Source organism: Rhincodon typus, chromosome 18, assembly GCF_021869965.1.
Source record: "Rhincodon typus isolate 14 chromosome 18, sRhiTyp1.1, whole genome shotgun sequence".
NCBI lineage: Eukaryota > Metazoa > Chordata > Chondrichthyes > Orectolobiformes > Rhincodontidae > Rhincodon > Rhincodon typus.
Genome location: NC_063349.1, coordinates 4,992,843 through 5,020,796, shown reverse-complemented (window position 1 = coordinate 5,020,796; position 27,954 = coordinate 4,992,843). Strand labels below are relative to the sequence as shown.

The 27,954-nt window shown below is 42.1% G+C and overlaps 2 protein-coding genes across 7 annotated transcripts in view; one reads left to right on the top strand and one right to left on the bottom strand.

The window, feature by feature from the left end:
* The window catches only part of hipk2 (homeodomain interacting protein kinase 2), a 240,555-nt gene extending 227,922 nt beyond the window's left edge, over window positions 1–12,633 (bottom strand). For all 6 annotated transcript variants that reach the window (XM_048607605.1, XM_048607606.1, XM_048607607.1 and 3 more), the window contains exon 1: window positions 11,924–12,633. In XM_048607605.1, coding sequence (XP_048463562.1) covers window positions 11,924–11,942 — 19 coding nt within the window. In that variant the 5' untranslated portion in view covers window positions 11,943–12,633. The remainder of the gene's footprint in view (window positions 1–11,923) is intronic.
* A 204-nt stretch (window positions 12,634–12,837) lies between these two features.
* Window positions 12,838–27,954, top strand: part of LOC109934949 (thromboxane-A synthase-like) — a 110,020-nt gene continuing 94,903 nt past the window's right edge. The window contains exon 1 of the transcript XR_007264073.1: window positions 12,838–13,043. The gene's annotated coding sequence lies outside the window, so the exon portion shown is untranslated. The remainder of the gene's footprint in view (window positions 13,044–27,954) is intronic.

Sequence of the window (27,954 nt, the reverse complement as noted above, 5' to 3'; positions counted from 1 at the left end):
ACAACACAGTAAAAGGCCCCTTGGCCCCTTATATCCATATCAGTCAAACACCTATCTACTCTTATTCCACTTCCCAGCACTTGGACCATAGCCAACCCATAACATATTTCAAGTGAGCAAGTATAAGGGTTTACAGCACAGATACTAGACTCTCCTCTACATGAGCCTCTGCCCACACCTCTGTTTTATCGCTCTAATAGCAAAAGCATCTATTCAATCTGCCTCATGTTCCTCTTCAAATGTATCTGTGCTATTTCCTACAATGCAGTTCACAATCTGAATCATTCTCTATAAAGTAATGTCTGCAGTATACTGCATTGGGTTTATTGGCAAATGTCTGGTATTTATGGCCTATAGTTCCAGCCTCAGCCCCCAAAATGGAAATATTTTCTCTGCATCTACTATTTTGAACTCTTACATTGTTTTAAAGACTTTGAACAGGTCACCCTTCAGTCTTCCCTGATATTTCAAAGTCAAGTCAGTCGATGAAGTACGAAACAACATTTTTTTTGATGTTACCTTTATTCACAGAATGCAACGCAACACATTTCTACTCCCGATCTCCTAAGCTAGTGTCCCAGTAGATTCTCTTTATTTTATACGAATGATGTTGTTAAACTTGAAAGTGTTCAGAAAAGATTTACAAGGATGTTGTTGGGGTTGGAGGGTTTGAGCTATAGGGAGAGGCTGAATAGGCTGGGGCTATTTTCCCTGGAGTGTCAGAGGCTGAGGGGTGACCTTATAGAAGTTTATAAAATCATGAGGGGCATGGATAGGGTAAATAGCCAAGGTCTTTTCCCCAGGGTAGGGGAGTCCAAAACTACAGGCGTACATTTAAGGTGAGAGGGAAAGATTTAAAAGAGACCGAAGGGGCAACTTTTTCACGCAGAAGGTGGAGTGTGTACGGAATGAGCTGCCAGAGGAAGTGCTGGAGGCGGGTACAATTACAACATTTACAAGGCATCTGGGCAAGTACATGAATAGGAAGGGTTGAGAGAGTTTTGGGCCAAATACTGGCAAATGGCACTAGATTTATTTCGGATATCTGGTCAGCATTAACAGGTTGGACCGAAGAGTCTGTTTCCGTGCTGTACATCTCTATGACATCTAGTTGAGAGACCAATGAAAACAACAGATCAAATTACTGATTAAACAAAATTGCTGACAGCCCTTTAAAGGGGCAATGTTTCTCTTTACAGGTACTCTGAGCAGTGAATAAAAATCATCCTGCCTCTATATAGCGTAACAACATAATTAACATACCATTCATAAAGCCCTTTTGAGGAAAAGAGCACCAGCCAGTCGGTTTTTCCTGATAGCTGTAATTTCTCCTCTACACAACCTCCTTCCAGCTCTGCATCAAGAAAACCAAGCCCTAGAATCAGTGTGGTTTCAAACATTCAATCTGTACATAACTCCATCATGCAATACAACGGGCACAAACAGAATAATCAGCTGCAAACTGATAGGACACCAGCAAGCTGTGGTCTGCGTTTAGATTTACCATAGGGCTTGATGTGTTTGTCATCCAGCAGGTAGCTATTTGCACACAGATATGAGCAGCAGATTGAAGAGCAGAAGGGCCTGCTGATCATCTGTGTTTGCTGCTATGAGGAGAAATGGTTTTATTTACAAGCCCATGACCTCTACCACCTACGAGGACAAGGGCAGCAGACATATAGAAACACCACACTTCCAACTTCTTCCTCAAGATACACAGCGTCCTGACTCGGGACTATGTCGCCATTCCTTTGCTGTAACTGGATCAAGATTCGAGAACTGCCAACTGGAGAGGACAACACGGTGGCGGTTCAAGAGGGCATCTCACCATCACCTTCTCACAAGCAAGTAGGGATGGCCACCAAACATTAGCCTCCATCCCACAAATGATTGAATAAGCCACAACTAGCGAGCACATGGGTGAAGCTCCAGCTGCAACCCTCAACATTCCTATTGGAATAGGATAAGTCGCCCTTGGGCCAAACATCTTCTGCTGACCCACTTCGTCAACCTCTGTACGTCATCAGAGAGTGAATGGGTGTGACAGGGAGAAAACGTCACACTTCAGACTATCCCATTTCTCATCTTGTTCATGCACACACACTTCCGATGGATTATGTGAACACGGTCATCATTTATTGCCCATCACGCGAAGCTCATTAGAAGTTGACAGGTTCCTTTTTGAATCACTACAATCGTGTAGTGAAGGTATTGTTCAGTTGAGATTTCCGAGATTTTGACCCAGTGATTATTGTTAAAAATGATGATGGGATGTACTGTAACATCAAGCAATGTTCCTCTTTTAATCAGACCTTGCAGCTCTACTGTGTTCTCAAATAGCACACAAGATATCAAACCCCAGCCTCTTCCAGGTCCAAGCCATTACACTAGCAAATTTAATGAACATAGGAGTAGCCCATTCAACTCCTTGAGCCCATCTCATCATTCAATTAGATCATGACTGATTAGTATTTAACTTAATTTCCCTTAATACAATTACCTAATGAAATCAGTTGATTTCGGTTTTTAACATTCTCAATTGATAGTGGCAATGTCACTACACACGAGATACAGAACCACAGGCTAATGTTGATGATGACATTGTTTTAATAGCAGATGGTAAATTGGGTCTCTTGTGGCACAGTGGTTATGGCCCTACCCCTGGACCAGGAAGCCCTAGTTTAAATCCCACCTGCTCCAGAGGTGTGTAATAACATCTTTAAACAGGTTGATCAGAAAATTAGGTTAAATTTTTTAAAAATGCTCAATTGATCAAAGACTTTTAAAGGACAAAATTTCAGATTTTCATTATCATACTTGTGAAGACGCACCTGAGATAAACACTCTAATTTCAAATAAGTTATTGTGACTTGTATGAAATTATTGACACTTGTATGATTTATATGCTACACACATCCCTGCATTTTCTTATCAGTCAATATAGAAAGCAGTCAAAGGCTCACAGATAAATTCATTCAACCTATTTTTCTAATCAACCTGTTCAGAGATATTATTACACACCTCTGGAGCAGGTGAGACTTGAACGCCGTTCTCTTGGTCCAGGGGTAGGGACACTAACACTGCAGCACAAGAGGGTCCTAAGTAATCCCATCAATTTACACTAGTCCAAATTACTACATCCTTCATCTCCTTAAGGCCTTAAATAAGAGAAAATGATGGAATTGAGGAATTAAGAGTTGACCAGAAATAGAGGGCAGGACCAGTTGACAGTAGCAAGTTAATCGACTGCAAGGTGCATCACAGTCAAGTCCTTCACAGATCCATATGCAGCCCAGTACTGACGACTGTCTTATGCCAAGGACATGAAAGTCTACCACAGTGCAGCGATTAAAATCGGAAGTTATTATTGTAACAAAAAAAAACCTGCATTTATGTAGATTTTATCACGTTAAAAACTCTATCGAGTTTCCACACAGGAGCATTATTAAACAAAATTCGACACTAAACTGCACCAAGATCACTTAATAAAATCCTAACCAGAAAGGTACATTTGATGGTGTTTTCTAAAAGAGGAAAAAATAGATTAAGCGATTTAGGAAGAAATTCCAAAGATTAGGGCCTGGCCCTCTAAAGTACAGCCATCAATGGTGGAGGAATTAACCAGGGGATGCACAAGACACCAGATTTGGAGAAGTACCGAGATATCAAAGGTTGGAGTGAATTACAGAGACAAGGAGAAAAAAAGCCATGGAACAATTTGATAACAAGGCTGAGATCTTTAAAATCGAGCATTGTCGGATGTCATCCAATGTCAGTGGGCACAGGAGGCGTGGGTGAGTTGGATTTGAGGCAAGGTAGGGTGAGGATAGCATGAATTAGGGCAAGGTTAATGTAGATAATTAATGCGAGGCCAAACAGGACAATGCAATAATAGTCAGGTCCAGAGATGTCTAAAACAGACATGAAGATTTCATTAGAGATAACAAGGTGTAGAGCTGGATGAACACAGCAGGCCAAGCAGCATCAGAGTAGCAGGAAGGCTGACATTTCGGGCCTCGACCCTTCTTCAGAAAGGGTCCTGCTCCTCTGATGCTGCTTGGCCTGCTGTGTTCATCCAGCTCTACATCTTGTTATCTCAGATTCTCCAGCATCTGCAGTTCCTGCTATCTCTGAAGATTTCATTAGTTGTTGAGCTGAGGTAGTGGCAGAATTGGGTGATTATTCAAAGTGGGAGTAAACACCTTTGTCTTTGGAATAGACATTTGGTTAGATATTCACTTTGAGGTCAAATACAACACTACAGATAGTTAGGAAGGTGTCCAAAGATGTAAAAAAGCAAGAAAATCCAAGCAGTCATAGAGTAGATGAGCCCTTGAGCTTACTCTGCCATTTAGTGAGACTGTGACATACCTGAGGCTTTACTCCACCATCACACAAAATGTTCAATGTCTCTTGATTTTATTAGAGTCTAAAAGATCTTAATCTCAGCCTTGAATACACTGAATGGACTGAGCATCCCTAACACTCTGGGGTAGAGAATTTCAAAAAATAAAATCACAATCCTTATGGAATATTTCTCCACATCTCAGCCCTTATCCCAGGACTATACCACTAGTTCTAGACTCTCCAGCCAGGATAAAGAATCATGCAACATCCGCTCAGTCAAAATCTCATATCGTTCAATGAGATCACCACTGATTCTACTAAAACTCAACAGAGTGTGGGACTTATTTACACAGTTTCTTGACATAATCAAAACTCTCAGGGTCCAGTGAACCTTTATTGCACTCCCTCTAAGGTAAATAAGAAGTGAAAATTTATCCAAAAGACAGCCTGTGGTCACCTCTATGGTAATCACAGCAGGGAATCAAGGCTACCTTTCAGTTACTGTCCCCGCCCCAGAGTCTCCTGTTGTTCATTTGCTGAGTTATGGCTTTGGAAGGTTCCCAAATGCTGACTGCGATATTTCAGTTGATGTTGAGAGGGCGTTTTCAGGAAGCCTTTTCTTTGTCTTCAACAGCCACCCATCCCATTTGTTACCACCAACCAAACCCCCTCACTCACACGTCTGAAGCAGACTGTCCCAAAACAGCCCAGAGGAAATGAGCCAGAAGCAAAACTTACCATTTGGCCACATCTGGTCACATCTCTGCAGCCAGGTGAACGTTTGGGCAATATTTCAGGGGCAACGACCGTCAGAAGATAGGTATATTCTGTAATTATGAGGGCCCAAATTAAACATATACTGGAGATTATCCACTTTGGTCAGAGGATGGAAGTGCAGAGTATTTCTGAAATGGTGAGAGATTCAGAATGTGATGGTATCCAAAAGAAAGCTGAGTGACCTTGTCATTGAAAACTAATACCAGGTGCAGCAACCAATTAGGAAGACCAAGAGGGCACATGGTATGTTAGCCTTTAAACACAGGAGAACTTGAGAACAGGAATAAAGACATCTGGTTTCAGTTGTACAGAATCTTTGCTGGGACAGCTCCTGGAGTATTGTGCGCAGTTCTGGTCTCCTTGTTTCAGGAAGGATGTACTTGTCACAGAGGAGGACAACAGAGGGTCACCAGACTAATTCCTGGGATGGAGATACTGTCCTATGAGGAGAAATTGAGAAGGTTGTGCTTGCGCTCTCTAATGTTTAAAAGAACAACAGGAAATCTCATTGAAACAGGGTAGATGCAGAGAGAATGATTCCCCTGACTGAGGGATTCGAGAATCAGGGAGACAGAGGCTCAGAATAGGGGCAAGCAATTTAGGACAGAGATAAGAAGGAACAGAGGGTGGTGAATCTCTGGCACGGTCTACCTTAGAGGGCTGTGAAAGTTTAAATACGGAGTATGTTCAAGACAAAGATCACCAAATTTCTAAATACTGATGACATCACGGGATATCCATATATGGCATTAAGGTAGATTATCTGCTATGATCAAGAATGGCAGGGCAAAATGAGCCTATGTTTAAAATTTTACACTCTCATGTGTCTCACCAAAGCCTTCTACAGTTGCAGCAAAACTATTTTACTCTTGTATTCCAACATTGTGCAATGAAGACCACAATATCACCAAGCAATGAAGGCCATAAATTGTTTGCTATTAACTTTTTGTGTTACTTGAACAATGACAAAACAAAAACAAGTTTCTTTCCTGTTCTTCTGACCAAGTATACTCTCATATTATACTGTCACCTCTTGTCCATGTCTTAAACATATCTATATTCTTTTGTTGATACTTTGTTTTCTTCTCACAATTTGTTTTCACACCTAGATTGGTATCACCCAGCAAAATTAGATACATTATGCTTGATCTCTTCAACTAAGTCCTTTAAGTTGCTACCTTCTGCGCATTGATCTTTCAGCACCTGACAAGTAATGGCCTATCAACCTGAAAATGGCACATACAGAAAGTTTACCTTTGTCAGAATCTTTGATTTTGATAAGAGGCATGTTGTACTATCATGGAAACAGAAACCCGATTGGACAAATTGAAACATGGAGCTCCAAGAAAGTTGGAAATGGCTTCAAAAGGCAACACATTCAAGGATTTTTGGAGAGGGGAGGATGGAATCAGGTGATACTTGCAAAGGGTGGAAGGTTGAAAGAAACCTTGTAAAGGTTTATAAAATCATGAGGGGCATGGACGGGGTGAGTCCAAAACCAGCGGGCACAGGTTTAAGGTGAGAGGGGGAAAATTTAAAAAGGACCTGGGGGGGTAACTTTTTCACGCAGAGGGTGGTGCGTGTATAGAACAAGCTAGCAGAGGAAGTGTTGGAGGTGGGTTTAAACAACACTTTAAAAGTATCTGAATGGGTATATGAATAGGAAGGGTTTAAAGGGATATGGGCCAAATGGTTGCAAATATCTGGTCAACATGGACGTGTTAAAGTGAAGGGTCTGTTTCCATGCTGTATGATTCTGTGACTTTATAAACAAGGTCAGGTGCAGCACTGCAAGATGCAGAGTGAAGTCCCCTTGACCCTGTCTTGACAACTTATCCTGAAGGAGATCAGCATTATAGTAACATGACTTCTATGGCACTGACATCCCTGCAAGATCTCGTGAATGACTAGGTTGCTCTTAGGTGTATGGCACAGGAAGACCCCGGGTTTGACACACAGCCTCTGCCCACTTCTTCCTTTTGAAGTCAGAGTTTGTGCCAACATTACTTGGCCAATATTTATCACTTAACCAACCACACTACAGCAGACTATCTGATCATTATTACGTTGCTGCTTGTAAAACTTCATGATGCTAAAATTGACTGCCATGTTTCATACCACACAACAATTTCTATAATGTTAAAATACTTCATTTAATGTAAAGGACTTCAGCATTTTCTGAGATTGTGAAAGAAGCTGTACAAACAGAAGTTCATAGAATCCCTACAGTGTGGAAAGAAGCCATTCAGCCCATTGAATCCACATCGATCCTCCAAACAATATCCTACTGAGACTCTGCGCTCACCCTTATCCCCATAACCCCACAATTATCATGGTTAATCCATCTAGCTGCAATCCCTGGACACTATGGGACCATTTAGCATGGATAATCCACCTAATCTGCACACCTTTAGACTGCGGGAGGAAACCAGAGCACCCGGAGGAAACCCACGCAGACACGGGGAGAACGTGCAAACTCCACACCGACAGTCACCCAAGATTGGAATCAAACCCAGGTCCCTAGCGCTGCAAGGCAGCAATGCTTACCACTGAGCCTTCTTTTTCAAAATGGTGAGATTTTAACTAAACGCTGTGCCAACCTGAGCAACAATGGGTTCCATTGGGATTAGGAAGCGTACATGGAGCGGTTTCAAGGACTGGTATTATACGGAGGACCATCGCAGCATTTGGAACTCATTGTAATAAACAGAGCAGAGTTTGGTTTCTCTCCTTGTGCTACATTGGAGCCTGTCCAACACAAAGTGCAAGTCAATTCCACCAAGTAAACTGAGGCAAGAGGCAGTGAGAACTGCTCTGCTGATAGCATGAACTATTCTGCATCCTCTTATTAAATCCCTGGAAACTTCTGTGCATTCAGGAATTCAGCACATTTTCCTCATCTTTCCCCTCAGTATGATTGGTATCACACTCCTGCATTCTGCATCTTCCCCACAAAAGGTCATCGACCTCGAAGTGTTAATTCAGTTTTTCTCCCATAGATGCTGCCAGGCTTGTTGAATATTTCCAACAACTTTATGTTTTTCAATTCAGATTTTCATAATCTGAAACAGCCATAGCTTTCTCACCCGAGGGTGCTAATTTACAGATGGGTTGGTGGTGATGTCACTGTAGTAATCCAGAACCCCAGGCTAATATCCTGGAGTCAAAGGTCAAATCCCATCGTGGCAGACCATGTAACCACTATCAATTGCTTTTTTGAAAAAAACATCTGAGGGAGTACTGCACTGTCACTGTCTTTCAGAAGAGATGCAGAACTAATCTCAGGTGGATGTAAAAGATCTTATTCAAAAAGACTGGGCCAATATTTACCTCTCACCTAACATGAAAACTGAGCTGAGCAAGACATTTATTTTCATTGCTGTTTGTGGGAACTTACTGGGCCCAAGTTGGCTCTGGACTTGCTCTAATTACATGTGGGACTACACTTCAAAAGCAATTCATTGGCTGCAATGCTTTTTGGAAATTTTTCTGGTCATAAAAGTCATTATGTACAGTTGAACTGTTAATATTTACAGTAGAATGTATCCCCCATGAGTTAATATGTACAGAAGGTCCCTGTGAGTGTGTTACTACAGATTGTCACTGCAGGTAGATTAATATTTACAGAGAAGGATGCATTTGGGCATGCCACTATTTAAAGAGGTTTCTTTGACAGTGTTGATATTCACAGAGGGGTCGTACAGGCACATTAATATTTACAGATGGTTTGCTGTGAGGTGCTCATATTTACTCCTATAAGGTTCATATAAGGGTGTTTATATTTATAAAAGACCCCGTGGGGGTGTTTGTAACTACCTGAGGATCCCTGCGATGGTGTTTATATTTACAAGGTACCCCTGTGAGGGTATTTATATTTACAGGGGGACCCCTGTGAAGGTGATTGTATTTATTCAGGGCCCCCGTGGGAGTGTTTATATTTACACAAGACCCCTGTGAGGGTGTTTATAATTACACAAGGTCCCATGACATTGTTCATAATTACATAGGGCCCCGTGGGGATGTTTATATTTACACGAGGACCCTGTGAGGGTGTTTGTATTTACACAGAGCCCCTATGAGGTTGGTAATATATTGAGAGAACCTGTGAGGATGTTCATGTTTCACAGTGGAGAATATCTTTAAGCAAGACCATTCTGCTATAGGAAAGACGCGTTAAACTTGAAAGGGTACAGAAAAGATTTACGAGAATATTGCCAGGACTGGAGGATTTGAGTTATAGAGAAAGGCCGATTAGGCTAGGGCTTTTTTCCCTGGAGCACCAGAAGCTGAGGGGTGACCTTATAGAGGTTTATAAAATCATGAAGGGCATGGATATCCAAGGTCTTTTTCCTAGGATAGGTAAGTTCAAAACTAGAGAGCATTGGTTTAAAGTGAGAGGGGAAAGATTTAAAAAGGGCCTGAGGGTCAACTTTTTCACGCAGGGGACAGTGCATACATGGAATGAGCTACCAGAGGAAGTGATAGAGACTGGGGCAATTACAACATTTAAAAGGCATCTGGATGGGTATATGAATAGGAAGAGTTTACAGGGATAAGGGCCAAATGCTGGCAATAGGACTAGGTCAGATTGGGATGTTTGGTTGGCATGGATGGATTGGACCAAAGAGTCTGTTTCCATGCTGCACAACTCTATCTTAGTATTAAGATTCCCTGTGAAATTTGTAAATATTTACAGAAGGGTCCTTGTGCCATTAATCTTTACAAATGAGTGCAGGCAGCAGGTTAATATTTACAATGTACAGCGCATTTGAGCACATTTCCATTTACAGATGGTCCCAATAAGAGAATGGAATTTTCAGATAGACCCTGAAATATTTACATGTTGTGTGAATGTAATATTTCAGGGATTCTATAAGCCTGATAGTATTTACAGAGGGTCTCAGTGTGGCAGTACTTATAGAGGATTCCTTTATGCGTGTTAATATTTACAGTGGGTCCCTGTCCATATATTAATATTTATATAAGCACATCCCAGTGATCATATTAATATTTACAAATGGCAGCATCTGTGAAGGTCTTAATATTTCCTGAGAGGTAACCCCACGTGCACGGAAACGTCTACTGAGGTGAGCATGGTAACATCCACAAAGCGTCCTGTACCCACATTTGCAGTGAGTCCCCCTGGAGAAAAGTTTGGAAAAACTCTCACTAGGAGCATTGGTGAGAGTTGGAGCTTTGCACAACTCCCTGCTGACGGAGATTAATTCATTTGTAGGGAAATGCAAGGGATTTTTCCTGCTAGCTTTGTGTTTCTTTTTGCCTACTCCCAAGTTCTTTGTGGGGCATAAGCTCCGCTCCTCCTTTTTCCATCCTTAAATGTGAAAATCCTACACCAGTATTTTCCAGACAGAGTTGAGGTGGTGAAATCTGTGTCCCGTCTACACACCAGTAATCAGGGGCATGAAATAAGTGTGCCATTCGAGTGAATACACAATACTCCCAAATGCAATCGTCAATCAAATTCGTAAGCTGAACGGTTCAGACTAAGGGAGGCTTTATTTTCTCTCTCTCTCTGGTCATCTCCGCAGTGATCATACTGTAGTTTCCTTCAAACATTCTGAGCCAGAGGCAAGCACCGAATAGCGTGCACCACCACTGGGTCTGCAACGGGACAACTGTTTGCAAATGCACAGCGTCCTGCTGGAATGTGGAAAGACTTCGAGCAATACGTGAGGACAACTGCAGTAATAAATCACCAGGAAAGCACCGAATAAAAAAGGCAACCCACCCCGCCCCATGTCGAAATAAAGAGTCCAGTGGTCAGATAGCTCAACAGTGAGAGCGTCAGCACGGTGCATTCGGCCGACAGAGGGCAGCAGGTGAAGGTTTCAGAGAAGGGAAACAATAATTTCAGAACCTAGATAGTTTCTCTTATACTGATCGTGCCCTTTCTCAGTGCTAGGAAATTCGCTTTCAACACACTGGGTGCTTCATTCCCCCCCACCACACAAGAACTTAAAAGCAGAGTTGATTTTTATTTTTGTTGCTGGGGACGAAACTGAAAAGGGCTTTGTATTACAAAGGGAAAAAAAAACAACAAAGCAGAAATTTGTTGCAGAGTTGCTTTTTTCTTCCAGGAGCCACCTTTAAAGCATTCCTTTGTCTCCCAGTCTTTAATCCAAGCCCCGCTATCACCAGGAAATCCTTCCAACTGTTCGCCCCGTGAATCAATGGGACTTTCATAACCACGCAAAGTTTCCTCAGTTGGTTTTCCGCAGATCTGAGAAATTAATCATTTCAGCGATTTCCTCTGGCTCCCCTTGTCTTGATACATTAGAACCCAGGAGTGGGTTCGCGTAAAACACACATTCACCGAAATAAAACGGGGGAATTGGGGAGGGGGCGAGCAAGGGGGGAGTCGGGGAGGCTAGTGGGGAGCTGACATTGCTGATTTTGTATTTTTAAAAATTATTTTATCGTTGTTACAAATCCACTGGAGTGGGGATCCAGACCCGGGGGGTGGATGTCTTAGCTGCCAGAGTGTAGACTCCCCCCCCAGCCCCAGCCTTCTCTCCTGAACAATAAGAAGGTTTGTTTCACATGAACCCAATGAAAGTCTCCCTTTGATTTCCGCACGCAGACAGGGGCAGTATGTGAAAATGACCACTTCTCTCCCTACACCACCACCGACACCCCCCCTTCCCTCACAATGAACCCCTCTTTTACCTCAGCCCCCACAACGTACCATCCCATCCTCAACCTCCCAGCTGGTTTCATTGACAGGATCATAAAAGGGAGAGGGGGTGGGAAAAGAGTGTGTGTTAATTTCAAGTCTTACCTTGGTACATCGGGGCCATCGGTGCAGTACTGTGTGCTATGCATGGCAGAATACAAAGCCAGTTGCTCCTCTCCTTGCTAAACACGGTGTCGATCTGCCATGTTGTGCTGGATTAATTTGGACTGTAAGTCCCTGGCTGCATCACTGTTCGGATTCATCCAGGGAAAGAGGGAGAGAGAGAGGGAGAGAGACACTGGGGGCGAGAGGGAAAAAACTCTTGCAAAATCAGTCATTGAACGCTCTCCTTTCAGGCAAGGTTCTCTCTCCCTCTCTCTCCCCCAAGTACAAGACACCGGAGACCCCCTCAAGAATCCAGTTCGAGTCCCACATACGGATCTGTTTCTCCGGTGTTATTATTAAAAATAAAAACAAAATAGAGCCGGATTTGCGATTTTTTTTACCTTCTGGTCAACATGTCTGTGGGATTTCTGCAAACTTACAAGCAGAAGGCAGGGAGCCGGAGAGACATCAACTGCCTATGCAGTCGATCTGTCTCAAAAATAAACCCTTCAGATGCAAACTGGGCTAATTTAGCTTTCTTAAGAGGCCCAGCGCTTGGTTTTTGTATGTACTGAGCTTTGAGTGGGCAGCGGAGAGAAAGGGGCCATAAGAAGGCGATGGGTTATGAGTCCTGCTGGGGCTCTGGGGCTGGGGGTCGATGTCTCCAACACATTGAAAGGGGCATTGATTCCTAGACCCGTTCTTCTTTCGACTGCTCCAGGCTGGAGGCGAATGTGACGCAAAGTGAAATCCAACAAATGGAAAGGGGGATGAGCCAGAGATGGATTGTTGGTTGCCCATCCAAATTAGACACTTTTTAACTCTTTGCTGGCTGGACTACGAAACCAAGTCATTTTTAGTTGCGGGTTGAAAATAAACCATTGCGTTTTAATGGCCCACTTTTTCATCCTTCAGCCAGTCTCTAATAATGTGCTCATCGCTCTTTATAGGAGTTTGCTGCGCAAATTGCCTGACGCATTTCTTACATTGCAAGGGTGACTGCACCTCAGAAGTAATCAGTTGGTTACCAAGTACTTTGGGACATCACGAGATTTCGAAAAACGCTTTAGAATTACACGATTTCACTTCTGGTCTGCTTTTCATTTGCGTATGTTTGCATGTAAGTTGTTTTGTTTTCATTCATTCTCAGTTTTGTCGATGTCACTAATAAGACCATAATTTGTTGCACGTCTCCAGTTCCCTTTAAGAAGGAGTTGGTGGGTTCTGTTGATACAGTGACAGTGTCCCTATCTCTGAGTCAGGAGACCTTGGGTTCATATGCCACTTGCTACAGAGGTGTGTACTAATACTATATTTTGAACAGATTGATCAGAAATAATAACAAAGAGCTACTTTGTTGAACTGCAGCACCCACATATTGAGAGTGTTTCTCAGCTTCCAGGGTCTTACTTAATTGAAACATACAAGATTCTTAGAGGGATTGACAAAGCAGATGCAAAGGGTCAGTTATTTCCTTTTGTGGGAGAATCTAGCAATTAGAGAACACAAACTTGGAATAAGCGATTGCACATTTAAGACAGGCGAAGAAGAATTTCTTCTCTCTGAGGGCAGTGAATCTATGGAATTCTTTACTGCAGAGGGCTGTTGAGGCTGGGTCATTAAGTAGATTCAAGACTGAGATAGACTTTTAATCAATAAGGGAAATCAAGGAATCTAGGGAAAGGCAAGAAAGTGCAGTTGAGAATTATCAGATTAAGCATGATCTCTTGGTGCAGACTTGATGGGCTGAATGGACTACTTCCTATGTTTCATGGTCTTAAACTAAGTGACAATGAAGGGGCGACAGTAGCATTGTGGGTGTTCCTGCACCTCAAGGACTGCGACAGTTCTAGGAAGGAAGCTCACAAGCAGTTTCTCCAGGATAAATAAGGATGGGCAATACACCCTGGTCTAGCCAATGATACTCATAGCCCAAGAATGAGTGCAAAAATAAAATCAAGATCGTGATTTGGATGACTTAGAGAGAAATGTGGTGATCATCGTCATCAAGTGTTCTCGCTGCTCTTGTCCTTGGTATGAAGTTCAGGGGTTTGGGATGTGCATTTCATATTGCATGAGATTTCCTTTCCATTTTTCTTCAAAGGTCATTGCCGCTACATCTGCAGCTACAAAGTGTTAGGAGCTGGCCATGTGCAATGGTGAAAGTGATGAAAATTTTCATTGCCTACAGTACTGGGGAATGAATCAACCTGTAACCCCTGGTTTAGTCTGGGTACTGGTGCAGACAACTATGGTCCTGTTGCACTGTTCAAGAAAAGGCTCATAAATTCCCTACAGTGCAGATAGAGGCTGTTCGACCCATCAAGTTTGCACTGACCCTCCAAAAAGCATCCCACCCAGCCCAGCCCCCAACCCTATTCCTGTAACCCTGTATTTACCATGGCTAATCCCTCTCGCCTTGCACATCCCAGGACACCACGGGGCAATGTAGCATCGCCAGTCCACCTAACCTGCACATTTTTGGACTGGGGGAGGAAACAGGAGCGCACACGAAGGAAACCGACGCAGACATAGGGAGAATGTGCAAACTCCACATAGACAGTCACTGGGTCCCTAATGCTGTGAGGCAGCAGTGTTAACACTGAGTCACCGTGTCACCCCTAAAGGGAGGGAGACCTCCTCACATCATCATCAACATTCTTCCCTTCGCCAACATATACAAGCAAAACAAAAAGTTAAACCAGTTAATTGTCTCTTGCTGTCCAATGAGATCATTCTCTGCATACTTTGGCCGTCTTCAAAAATAGTAGTGACTATTTACCCAAATGGTTGCCTGTGTAATGCAATGTGATGCATTGAGAGCTGATCAGGAGCTAAGGAACAAACGAGCCACTGTTATGCTCCTTGGTGTAGTTTAATGTTGAAACATCCATGCCAAGACAAGATAGGTTGAGAGATACAACCTGTTCTGCAAAAGTGTTTGTCAAAAACTTTTTCTTTTATGTATTTATCACATGTATTTATGCACACAATTTCAAAATCCCACCTTATGTTCAAATGCCTCGTTTTATTGGCCCTCCCAACCTCTCCCAACTCCTCCAACGTCCCTGAATTCATCGAACTTTGGCCCCTTGAGCATCCCCAATTTTAATTGCTCCACCATTGGAGATGATGCCTTCAATTGCCTCTGTTTCAAGCTCTGAGATTTCCTCACTAAACCTCTGGAGTTCTCCTCTGTCTTCCTTTACATGTCTACTTAAATAATAATGTCTTTGACTATGCATTGAGCCATCTGCCTAATGTCTCATTGAAGTCATAGAGTCAGACAAACATGGAAACAGATCCTTCAGTCCAACCAAGGAGGAGGCTCCACAAATATCCCCATCCTCAATGATGGAAGAGCTCCCAGCACATCAGTGCATAAGATAAGGCTGAAGCATTTGCAGCAATCTTCAGCCAGAAATACCAAGTGGATGATCCATCTTGGCCTCCTCCAGTGGTCCCCAGCATTACAGATACCAGTCTTCAGCCAATTCGATTCACTCCACGTGGTATCAAGAAACGGTTGGAGACACTGGATACTACAAAGGCTATGGGCCCTGACAACATTCTGGCAATAGTACTGAAGACTTGTGCACCAGAATTTTAAGCTCCCCTAGCCAAGCTGTTCCAGTACAGTTATAACACTGGTATCTACCTGACGATGTGGAAAATTGCCCAAGTATGTCCTACACACAAAAAGCAGGACAAATCCAACCCGGCCAATTGCCGCCCCATCGGTCTAAATTCAATTGTTAATGAAGTGATAGAAGGTGTCATCAACAGCGCTATCAAGCAGCACCTGCTCAGCAATAACCTGCTCAGTGATGCCCAGTTTGGGTTCCGCCAGGGCCACTCAGCTCCTGACCTCATTACAGCCTTGTTTCAAAAATGGACAAAAGAACTGAATTCCAGAGGTGAGGTGAGAGTGACAGCCCCAAACATCAAGGCTGCATTTGACTGACTGTGGCATCAAGGAACCCTAGCAAAACTGGAATCAATACGTATTGGGGGCAAACTCTCTGGTAGTTGGAGTCATACCTGACACTTAGGAAGATGATTGTGGTTGTTAGATGTCGCTCATCTCAGCTCCAGGACATCACTGCAGGATTTCCTCAGGGGAGTATCCTTGGCCCAACCATCTTCAGCTGCTTCATCAATGTCCATCGTAACGTCAGAAGTGGGGATGTTCACCGATGATTGCACAATGTTCAGCACCATTCACGATTCCTCAGATACCAAAGCAGTCCATGTTCAAATGCAACAAGATCTGGACAATATCCAGGCTTGGGCTGACAAGTGACAAGTGACATTTGTGCCACACAAATGCCAGACTATGACCATCACCAATAAGAGACAATCTAACTACTGTCCCTTGACATTCAATGGTGTTACCATCACTGAATCCCCCACTATCAACATCTTGGGTGTTATCATTGACCAGAGACTCAACTGGACTTACCACATAAACACAGTGGTTACAAGAGCAGGCCAGAAGCTAGGAATACTGCAGCGAGTAACTCACCTCCTGACTCCCCAAAGCCTGTCCACCATCTACAAGGCACAAGTCAGGAGTTTGATGGAATACTCCCCACTTGCCTGGATGAGTGCAGCTCCGACAACACTCAAGGAGCTTGGCATCATCCAGGACAAAGCAGCCCGCTTGATTGGCACCACATCCACAAGCATCCACACCCTCCACCACCGATGCTCAACAGCAGCAGTGTGTACTGCCTACAAGATGCACTGCAGAAATTCACCAAAGGCCCTCAGACAGCACCTTCCAAACCCATGATCACTTCCATCTAGAAGGACAAGGGCAGCAGACATATGGGAACAGCACCACCTCCAAGTTCCCTTCCAAGCCACTCACCATCCTGACTTGGAAATATATCGCAGTTCCTTCACTGTCACTGGGACAAAATCCTGGAATTCCTTCCCTAGTGGCATAGTGGGTTAATCTACAGCAGGAGGACTGCAGCAGTTCAAGAAGGGAGCTCACCACCACCTTCTCAAGGGCAACTAGGATGGGCAAGAAATTCTGGCCAGCCAGTGATGCCCACATCCCACAAGTGTATTGAAAAAATTGCCAGTCCACGCTAACCATGTTCCCAAACTAAACTAGTCCCATCTGCCTGTCCTTGACCTATGTCCCCCCAAACCTTTCCTATTCATGAATTTATCCAAATATCTGTTAAGCGTTGTAATTGTGCCTGCATCCACCACTTCATCTGGCAGTTCATTCCATGCATGAACCACTCTCTGTGTAAAAAATGTTGCCCCCGTGTCCTTTTTCTTTCTCCTCTCACACTAAAAGATATGCCCCTGGGTTTTGACCTCCCCCACTCTAAGGAAAAGACCCTTGTTATTTGCCTTATCTGTGCCCCTCATGATTTTATAAACCTCTATAATGTCACCCCTCAACCTCCTATGCTCCATGAAAAAAGCCCCAGCCTTTCCAGTCTGTTTTTATATCCCAAACCCTCCATTCATGACAACATCCTGGTAAATCTTTTCTGGACCCTCTCCAGTTTAGTGATATCCTTCCTATAACAGGGGGACCAAAACTGCATGCAGTACTTTGGAAGAGGCCTCACCAACGTCCCAACTCCTGTACTCTTTCTTTGGCACTGTCAATATTTTGTTCCGCTATGTTCCTGTGAAGAGGTGTGTTACTAATGTTACTGCACTATATAAAGGCTAGCTGTTATTGTGAGGTGAGGCTACTGGTTTGTAAAAGTAGTTGCACGGAAGGTCACACTCCATCCATACTTAGAATCATAGAGTGACTCAAACAGATAATGCAGTTCTTTCGTCAGCGCTGGGAACAAATTTCTAAAATTCCATAGCTGACACCATTGTTGGAATACCTTCATGACATGTACTGCAGAGGATCAAGAAGACAGTTCTCCACCACCAGATCAAGGCCAACAAGGAATATACACTAAATACTGGCTTTTTCAATGAAAATCGACAAGATTTTATTTAAAGGAAAAGTGATATAGAGCCATTAGACTAGTGGGAGTTACAATGAACATAGCATGTTGCTTACTCCTCTCAATGTCTCAGCTCCTAAAGAGAGCATAGAACTCAGCCACACAAATCAGAAAGGTCCCAGATTCTGTCTCTTGTTTGTATGATTATGTATAGGATGGTAGGCCAAACAAAGAAAGAACTTCCGTTTATGTTTTATAAGTTCACAATTTCCTAAAATGCTTTGCATTTAGTTAAGTACATATGAAATGTAGTCAGTTGCTGTTATGTGGTAAGCATGGTAGGCAATTAATGGAAAGCAAAGTCCCTTAAACAGTAATGTGCCAAGGAATAAATTTATTTTGAGTAATGAACTTATGTTTATTTGTTCAAGTTGAGTCTTCTATTTCCTCAAAAAGGTGGCACCTCTGGCATTGCTGTATGCTGTCAGTATTGAAATAGAGTATCAGGCTACATTAAGAGCACTACAACTGAATCATAGAATCTGTACAGTGTGGAAGCAGGCCATTCGGCCCACAGTGTCCACACCGAGCCTTTGAAGAGCGTTCCATCTAGACCCAATCCCCTACCATATCCCTGTAACTCTACATTTCCCATGGCTAACCCACCTAGCCTGCATATCCCTGAACAATATGGGCAATTTAGCACGGCCAATCCACCTAACCTGAGGGAGGAAACCGGACCACCTGGAGCAAAATCCTGCAGATATAGGGAAAATGTCATCACATGGTCTCCCAAAGGTGGAATCGAACTTGGGTTCCTGGTGCTGTGAGGCAGCAGTGCTAACCATTGAGCTACCATGACGCCTGTAATTTTAGGACTGGGTGGCATTTGGAATAGGAGGGATTGCTGCAGTAGTAGTGGTCCACATGGGTATCAGTGGTGGAGGTAGGGCTAAGAAAGGGGTTTTGCTGAGGCGCTATGAGCTAGAAATTAAATGTAAGATAATAATCTTCATACATGTGTCTTGCCAAAATGCATATTAGTTGAAACTTTTCATCTTGCACTCAAGGCGAGTTCAAGACAAAAAACTTTGACAAGATCTGTCTTTTTCAAGCAATACTCAAGATGTGTACTACTAAACAACTATTTGAATCTCTGATTGACCACATGACTTATGAGCAAACTAAGATGGGATAAGTAACAACAAAGTTGAATGTTTGAGTCAAAGGTTGGTGCGGGAGAAATGGGTTTGATCCTCATGGGGCTCTGGTACCAGTAGTGGGGAACGAGGGAATTGTGATTATCCTTACCTGAATCACAGTGTCCTGGGCAATTGTATAACAAGGGATTTAGAGAGGACTTTAGAGAGCGTGATATGATAACCAACACAGAGATGTGTTTACAAAGTGACCAAGGCTGAGATTTGAATATTCAAGAAGGACAGGAAGAAAGGAGCAGGGTTAATGTTTCGGGAAGGACGTTCTGAGGAAGGGGTACCAGACCCGAAACGTTAACTTTGATTTTTTTCTTCACAGATGCTGCCAGACTTGCTGAGCTTTTCCAGCAACACCTGTTTTTGTTCCTGATTTACAGCATCCGCTGTTCTTTCGGTTTTTAGAAAGGAATAGGGGTTGGAGTACTCATATTAAGAAAGGATGTGATTTGTGAGGTTGTGACAAATAATCTTTGTTTTATCGATCAAGATGTAGACTCACTTTGGGTGAAGGAAAGAAATACTAGAGGAAATAAGTCACAGTTTTCAGGCTATTTTTGAATTGGTAATGTTTAATGAGGTAGGATTAATAATTAATTACCTCATAGTAATGAATCATCTAGGCAAGACTGACCATAAAAAGATAGAAATTCACATTCAACTTGAAAATGAGAAATGTGTACTAAAAAAACTAGTGCCTTGAGCTTAAAGACAGAATTGTTTGAGTACATTGGAAAGATTGATTGAAAGTTAACATGATTGAGAAGCTGTGGCAGGCATTTAAGAAGCTATTTCATGACTCTCAATAAAGACATAGTCCAATGGGAATGAACATCTCTATGAGATGAATGCACCTAAAAGGCACAAAAAGCATGCCAAGAATAGTGGAAAAGCTACAAGCAAAGGGCAGTGATGAACGTAAACCAATGACAATTACTAGAGAGAAGCTACTGGGAAGTCCTAATGGGATTAAAGAATGGTAAGTACACTGGATTTGATTGACTGCATTCAGGATGTCTTTAAAGAAATGACTGCAGAGGCAGTGGATGCATTTATTGTAATCTTCCAACATTCCCTAGATTCTGGAAGGTCCCAGCCAATTGCAAAACTGCAAACAATTTATTCAAGCAAGGAGGAAGACAAAAAGCAGGAAATTATATATCATTAGCCTAACAACTGTCATTTGAGGAATATTAGAAGTCATTATCAAGGAGGTAACAGCCAGACCTTTATAAGATCATAATACAATCAGGCGGTCAACATAGTTTTGTAGAAGGAAAATTATGTTTGACAAATTTGTCAGAGTTTTTTGAGAATGTGACAAATAGGCTGCATAAAAGAGGAATCAGTAGATTTCCAAATGGCATTCAAGAAGATGTCTTGTAAAAGTTTACTGTGGAAGCATAAAGGATTGACCAATACAAAATAGAGAGTTGGGATAAATGGATCATTTTCAACTTGCAAACTGTAACTAAGGGAGTACTACAGGGATCAATGCTGAAACCTCAACTATTTACTATTTAGCAGAGCATGGTGGCTCAGTGGTTAGCACCTTCAATTCCACCTTTGGACAGCTGTCTATGGGGAGTTTGCACATTCTCCCTGTGTTTGCATGGGTTTCCTCTGGGTGCTGCAGTTTCCTCCCACAGTCCAAAGATGTGCAGGTTAAGTGGATTGGCCATGGGAAATGCAGGGTTACAGGGAAAGGGTAGGGGATGGGTCTAGGTAGGATATTCATTGGAGAGTTGGTCTGGACTCGATGGGTTGAATGGCCTGCTTCCTCACTATAGGGATTCTATGATTTACAAACTACATTAATGACTTAGATAAAGGCACCAATTGCACTGTATCAAATTTATGGATGATGCAAAGATGGGTAATAATGCATGTTCCTTGAGTATGAGGAAGATATAATGGCCCAGACGTCCAATGGCTACATAGCATTGCAGCAGCATTGACTGGAATCACCCCCCGGGACCATGCAGAATTCCTGATGCAGCTGAGGAAATTGAACCCCTAATGGTCAATTTCCTTCAATCTGATCCCTTCAAACAAACAAGCTTAAAGTCAGAGAATTCCAAGAGTTCTGATTCACACAACATTAATAGTCACCCATGAAAAGTTAGAACATTGAAAACCTACCCTAATTCCTGGGTAACTTTTCAACCGAACCCACAACCCACACTAATCTTCCCAACTACATCCCACTACAGACTCTGACACACCAGACCTGATCATTCCCTGCCATCACTTCCCAACCCAACATCACCCCATCCTCTGGCCCTGAGACACCCATTCAGAGCTGACTCAATCCCACCAGACCAACACAGCCCTGACCCGACAAAACCCCCATCAGACTCAACACCGCCCTGCCCTTAACCTTTCCCCACTTAGGCCTGACCCCTTGACCTACCTTAAACGCTCATCCACTTACTTGCCACCGTACTCCTACACTGACATGCTTACCCTTTCATTCGAGCTGTGTTATTGGACATTTAAACCACAGAATACGGTACTCTTATGCTGAATAAACTGACATGGTTTTGACATTGATCCTCTCCCCTGCCATTTCATACCAGGAGGTCCTTGTCCAGGAACTTTAAGATGGGAAGTGACCTAAGTCTATCTGTGCATGATTGTCTGATCAGGATTGGAAGCCTAATTTAACACGTAGACCCTGGACCAATGAATCTGTAAAGTCATACAGATATAGAGTAAATGAGGGGGCAATAGTTTGGCAAATGTAGGAAAATGTGAGGTTGTTTATTTTGATCCAAAGTGAGACAATTTTTTATATGGGGACACTGCATTACAGAGGGATCTGGGTGACCTTGTATATTGATCATCAAAGTTGCTGCACAGTTACAGCAAGAAATCAGGAGAGTAAATGGATTGTTGACCTTTATTGCAATGGGAGTGAGGTATAAAAGTAAAATTCTCATTCTAGTTGCAAATTAAGACCGAAGCTCAGCTACATGGTTTGTTTTTGTCTCCTTACTTAAGGAGGTTTTCAATTGCAATAGAAGCAGCTCAGCGAAAGTTTACTCAGCTGATTCCTGAGTTGAAAGAGATTGCCTTTTGAGAAAATGGTCAGTTGGTTGGACTTATACTCGTTGGAGTTTGGCTGAAAGAGAGGTTATCTTACTGAAAGATATAAAATTCTGAGGGTCCTTGGCAGAATAGATATTGAAAACAGTGTTTTCCTTCGTGGGGAACCTAAAACTAAACATTTAAAACATTTAACATTAAAACTAAAGTGTATCCCATTTAAGACTGAGTTGAATGTCATTAGTCTTTAGAATTCTCTTCCCCAGAGGGCAATGCTGGCTGTGACATTGAATATATTCAAGGCTGAATTAGATAGATTTTCAGTATTCAAGGGAATCGAGGATTATGAGGGACAGCAGAAATGTGAAGTTCTGGCCATGATTAAATTATTGCTCAATTTATTAAAAATGTAGATGGATATATAGAAGAGAAAGGTGGTCAACCTAAGGGTGGAGAAAATTGAAATTAATCTGAAAGATGTACACACTGTCTAAAATATGCTTCTAACTCTCCTAATGTAAGTGAAGGATTCACTCAGTTGAATGATGTTCTATTTAGATTTCAGTTATAAGGAGAGGCTAGATAGGCTGGGACTTTTTTCACGAGCATAGGAGGTTGAGGGATGACCTTATAGAGGTTTATAAAATCATGAGGGATATAGATAAGGAGAATGGCAGGTGTCTTTTCCCAAGGGTGGGGGATTTAAAGATTGGGGGGCATATTTTTAAGGTGAGAGAAGAAAGATTTAAAAAAGACATGAGGCGCAACTTAATTACAAAGAGTGGTTCATGTGTGGAATGAACTTCCAGAGGAAGTGGTGGATGTAGGTACAATTACAACATTTAAAAGACTTTTGGATAAACACCTGAATAAGAAATGTTTGGAGGGATATGGGCCAAGCGCAGGCAGGTGGGGCTAGTTTAGTTTGGAATCATGGTTGGCATGGACTGCTTAGACCGAAGGGTCCATTTCTGTGCTGGATGACTCTATGACCCAGGCTTGAGATACATTCGCAACTTGAAAGTGGGTGTGGTATTAATGTCTGGAATGAGCAGATTGTCTTACGAGGATGAGTTGGACAGACTGGGCTCGTTTCCATTGGAGTTCAGAAGTGAGTGGTGGTTTCATTGTTGTAGACAAGATCCTGAATGATCTTGACAATGTGAATGTGAAAAGGATGGTTTCCCCTTATTGGTCAGTCCAGAATTAGGGGGCACTGTTTTAAAATTAGGGATCACCCTTTCTGGATGGATCGGAGATTTTTTTTCTCTCTGTGTGCTGTACAATTTTGGAACCCTGCTTCCAATGGTGTTGGAGGTGGTGTTTTTGAATTTTTTTTAAAGATAGAGGTGGGTACATTTTTATTAGGCAGGGGAATTGGGGCAGATGGGAATGTGGAATTCAAAACATAAACAGATCAGCCATGATCTTACTGAACGGCAGAGCAGGCTTGAGGGGCTGAATGGTCTACTTTAGCCCATTCCGTATGTTTTTATATTTCCTGTCTGCCTTAAAAACTTGGACAATAAGTACCTATGTATAATAGATCTTAGACAATAAGTATAATAATCTATGAGAAAAAACAAAGGGCTTTGAAGAATGGATGCTCAGACATCTGCTAAAAATTTCATGCATAGAACCATAAGACAAATGGAAAAGATCTCTAACAAGGTAGCATTCACAAAAGCAAATGTCAGCACTTTGACCATTTTCTTCAGAGCTGAAAAGCCACAGTGATCGTTTCTCGAGGGTAAAGTGTTGGGCCACAGAGAGCGGGATTGACTGCAGTGACACCCTGAATAAAGGATATCACAGAGAGGCTGCAGAGGAACTACAGTGGATGTGTGCAAATTATAACAAGATGGACAAATGTGTCAGACCATAACAGCAGAGCTTCTGGCAGGAGCAGCTATAAGCAGCAGCTGATATTTGGAGACTGGGGGAAGGGAGGTGCAGTTTTAATTCTTGCATCTTATTTGCATTCCTCTCCCAGCTGCCATCCCAGAGTGGCTATGAAGTGACAGCTGGCCAGTGGGCAAGAACCAAAATTTGAGTGGCACAAGGCTATCTGGTAAGGGGTGGGTTGAGGGCAGAGAGCTTTGAATGAGTCTGAAGGAAGGATGGGGGACCCTTGCTATTAGAGAACTAAATATCCCTGCTGGGGTTGGGAAGAGTTACCTTGCTATTGTTTTAATATGTTTCCTGCAGTGAGATGTCCAAGGCTTCGCATAGTTATCCAAATGCAGTCCAACTTGTATGAAGGCTTGTATAAATTGAAGAACACTGTAAATGTTGAATTATTCAAAGTCTGTCTGTATTAATTCCTTCTTATGATCTTGCCTGCCCTCAAAGCAAAGACTACTATGTCTGCACCACTAGACCACCCTGTTGCTTTGCTCTGTTACAAAGCTTACAATTTACTGCCTGCTTTCTTTCACATTTCTTCTTTTGAAAATGTACTTCATATTTCTCTGCATTGAGCTATGACCGTTACCGTCTGTCCGCACAGTTTAATGTGTTTTGTTTTCCTGCATTCTTCCTCGTTTGTTGCCACCCTTTCTGGAGACATTGGCAAACTTCAATTATCATTCCAATTTGTGCCTACACCCAACCTTTTTGTGTAATAGAAGACAATAGTTGGTTCAGTACTGATCTCGAGGGCATACTGCAACCTATGAATTTAAAAAGCATTGATTTAATATTACTGCCTACACCCAGTTAGGTCCACATGTGACAACATTCCCTTTCATATCATATTCCTTGACTTTGTAAATACCTTTCACGTAGCACCTTTCCCCAATGCTCTAAATTCCGTAGATACATTATATGCTATGTTCCTTAATCTATACACTCCAGTTTTCTACTGTAATTCAAGTAAACTAATCAAGATTGACCTGTCCTTTATAAATAGCATGCTGAGTCCTCCTCACAATTATGCGCTTTTTTGTGTATACACTTATTTAATTCTATATTAAGGAATCTAGAAGTTCACGTCCATCTATTATTTTTGTTCTTTTATGGGATTGTGAGCCTTCCTGGCAGTGCCAGCATTTATACTCCATCTCTAATTTGACTTGAGAAAGTGAAGGTGAGCAATGTTCTTAAACTGTTACAGATGTTCTGGTATCAGTTAATCACCACCCCTATAATTTCCACCTTCTTGTACCTGTTCACAAGGGTTCTTAGAAATCACATTTGGCTATTCTTCTCTTTTCGCTCTATTCCCCTTCATTCTTCTGGGAATTTTTATCTCACCTGGTTAAGACCATAGGTCCATAAGAAATAGGAACGGGAATAGACTGTTAAGCGCCTTGAACCTGCTCTGCCATTCAATAGGATCATGACTGATCTGACATTCCACATGTCCATTTTCTTGCCCTTTCCCCATAACCCTTGATTCCTAACTAATGAAGAATCCATCTCAGCCTTAAATATACACAAGGACTCTTCTTTAATAATTGATTCCAATACTTTTCCACCAATAGATGTTAGGTTAATCAGCCTATGGTAACTTGCTTTTTGCCTCCCTCCCTTTTTGCATACTGGTGTCATATTTGCAGCTTTCCATTTGTCTGGTCCTTCTTCAGAAACCAAAAATTTTTGTGAAATTATAACCAATGCATCCACTATTTCTGTAGTTGCCTCTTTTAGGATCCTAGGATGCAATCCATCAGGGCCAGGGGACTTATTGGCCTTTAGACCTAATAGTTTGACTAATACAACTTCTCCAGTGATGGTGATGGCATTTAATTCCTCCCCCATATTCTTTGGTATTAACAGGATGTGTGAAGTATCTTCCACCATAAAGCACAATATCTGTTTAATTCCTCTGCCGTTTCCTTCTACCCTATAACTGTCTCCGTAGATTCATCGTCCAAATGGTCTATGTTCACTTTGACCTCTCGCTTCCATTTTATGTATTTAAAGGAGCTCTTATTGTCAGTTTTTATATTCCTTGCTAGTTAGCCCTCAAAATTCATTTTCTCCTTTGCTGGATTCTGAATTTATCCCAGTCTTTGGGAATATCACTGAATTTTGCCTCCACATATGCTTTTTCTTTCAACATTCTTCTGTTCATAACTTCCTTGCTTAGCCATGGTTAGGTTATCCCTCTCTTAGAGTCTTGTCTCCTTCCTGGGTTAGATTTCTGCTGGGAATTATGAATTACCTCCTTAGATGTCTGCCACCATTTGCTTTTTTGACATTCCTGCTAATCTATCTCCTCAGGTCACTTTATCTGACCCTTTCCTCATTTCATTGCAATTCCCTTTATTTGAGTTAAACACAGTTATAAGTGGCCCAGGTTTCTCACTTTCAAACTGAATATTAAATGTTATCATGTTATGATCACTACTTCCCAAGGATCATTTACTCAGAGGTTAATTAATTAAACCTGCCTCATTACCTATTACCAGAATAGTCTGGTCCCTGGTTAGATCCATGACATATTGCTCTAGGAAACTATCCCTAAAGCAATGTATGGATTTGTTGTTGTAGCTACCCTTTCCAATTTGATTAACCTAATCAACATGAAAATTAAAGTCACCAATAATTACTGCTCTTTTTTGACACGCTCCTATTATTTGTTGATTCCTACAGAATAACTATTGCTTGGGCATCTGTAAGCTACTCCTAACAGTGTCTTCTTTCTCTTGGAGGCAGCAAGAACTGCACGTGCAGGACTCAGAGATAACACCGTGTGAGCTGGAGGAACACAACAGGCTGGGCAGCATCAGAGGAACAGGAAAGCTGACGTTTTGGGTCGGGACCCTTCAGGAAATGAAGAAGGGTCCCGACCCAAAATGTCGGCTTTCCTGCTCATCCAATGCTGCCCAGCCTGCTGTGTTCCTCCAGCTCCACACTGCGTTGTCTTGTCTTCTTTCCCTCCTCATTTCATCTCTTATTAACAGTGCTCTACCACCATCTTTTCAATCTCTTCTATCTTTCCAAAAGCTCAAATATCCCTGAATGTTAAGTTCCCAGTTTTAATCTCTTCGTACCTATGTTTCCACAATGGCTATGAGATCATATTAATTTACCTCGATTTGTGGGTCTACTCATCTGTCTTATTCCGAATACTTCATGTATTAAAATACAAAGCCTTTAGCTATGCTCCAATATTGAGTTTTACTGCACTTTTATGGTTCCTTGGTACAATGTGACATTCACACATTCTTTTCCTTCCTTTTATTTTCTGGTAACAATCAGCCCCATTGGTAACTTGCAATTTCTACCTTCTCCTTTACCTATGATTTTCTAATGCTCTGTGTAACTCTTGCCCCCTCCCCTGACTATTTGGTTTCTTGTGTTACATTTTTCCAACTTTCTGTTCCATGTGTTTTAACAAGAGCGGGCTAGGGACGGGCAATAAATGCTGGCCAGCCAGTGACACCCATGTCCCACAAGTGAATAGAAAAAATGTTTAATTTTGCAAGTTTATCTTTCACTTCTTTTTTTAGGCTGTACTTTCTTTTGTTTCCTTAACAATGAATGTTTGTCAAGATCATGGCTGCCAGTTTTTGTTTATACTTCTTCAAACCTTACGATTCTTTTTGCTTCACTTTTATATATCTCTATTTTTTCTTCTTATCTTATCTTCGTGCTGTTTACCACTTGCATTTTTTTTAAAGTCAAACATTTCCTTAATTGCTATTCATCTCTGGAAATCAGGTCTTTGACAAATGTTCAATCTTCCTTGTTAGAATGTATTGACTTGTTTCTTATATCATTATTCACTTAAATATTTTCCACTGATAGGCTACTGTTCAATCTCAAGTTAATCTAGATTGGATCTCATTGTACTGTGGAGATCAATTAATTTCTAGCCCCTACA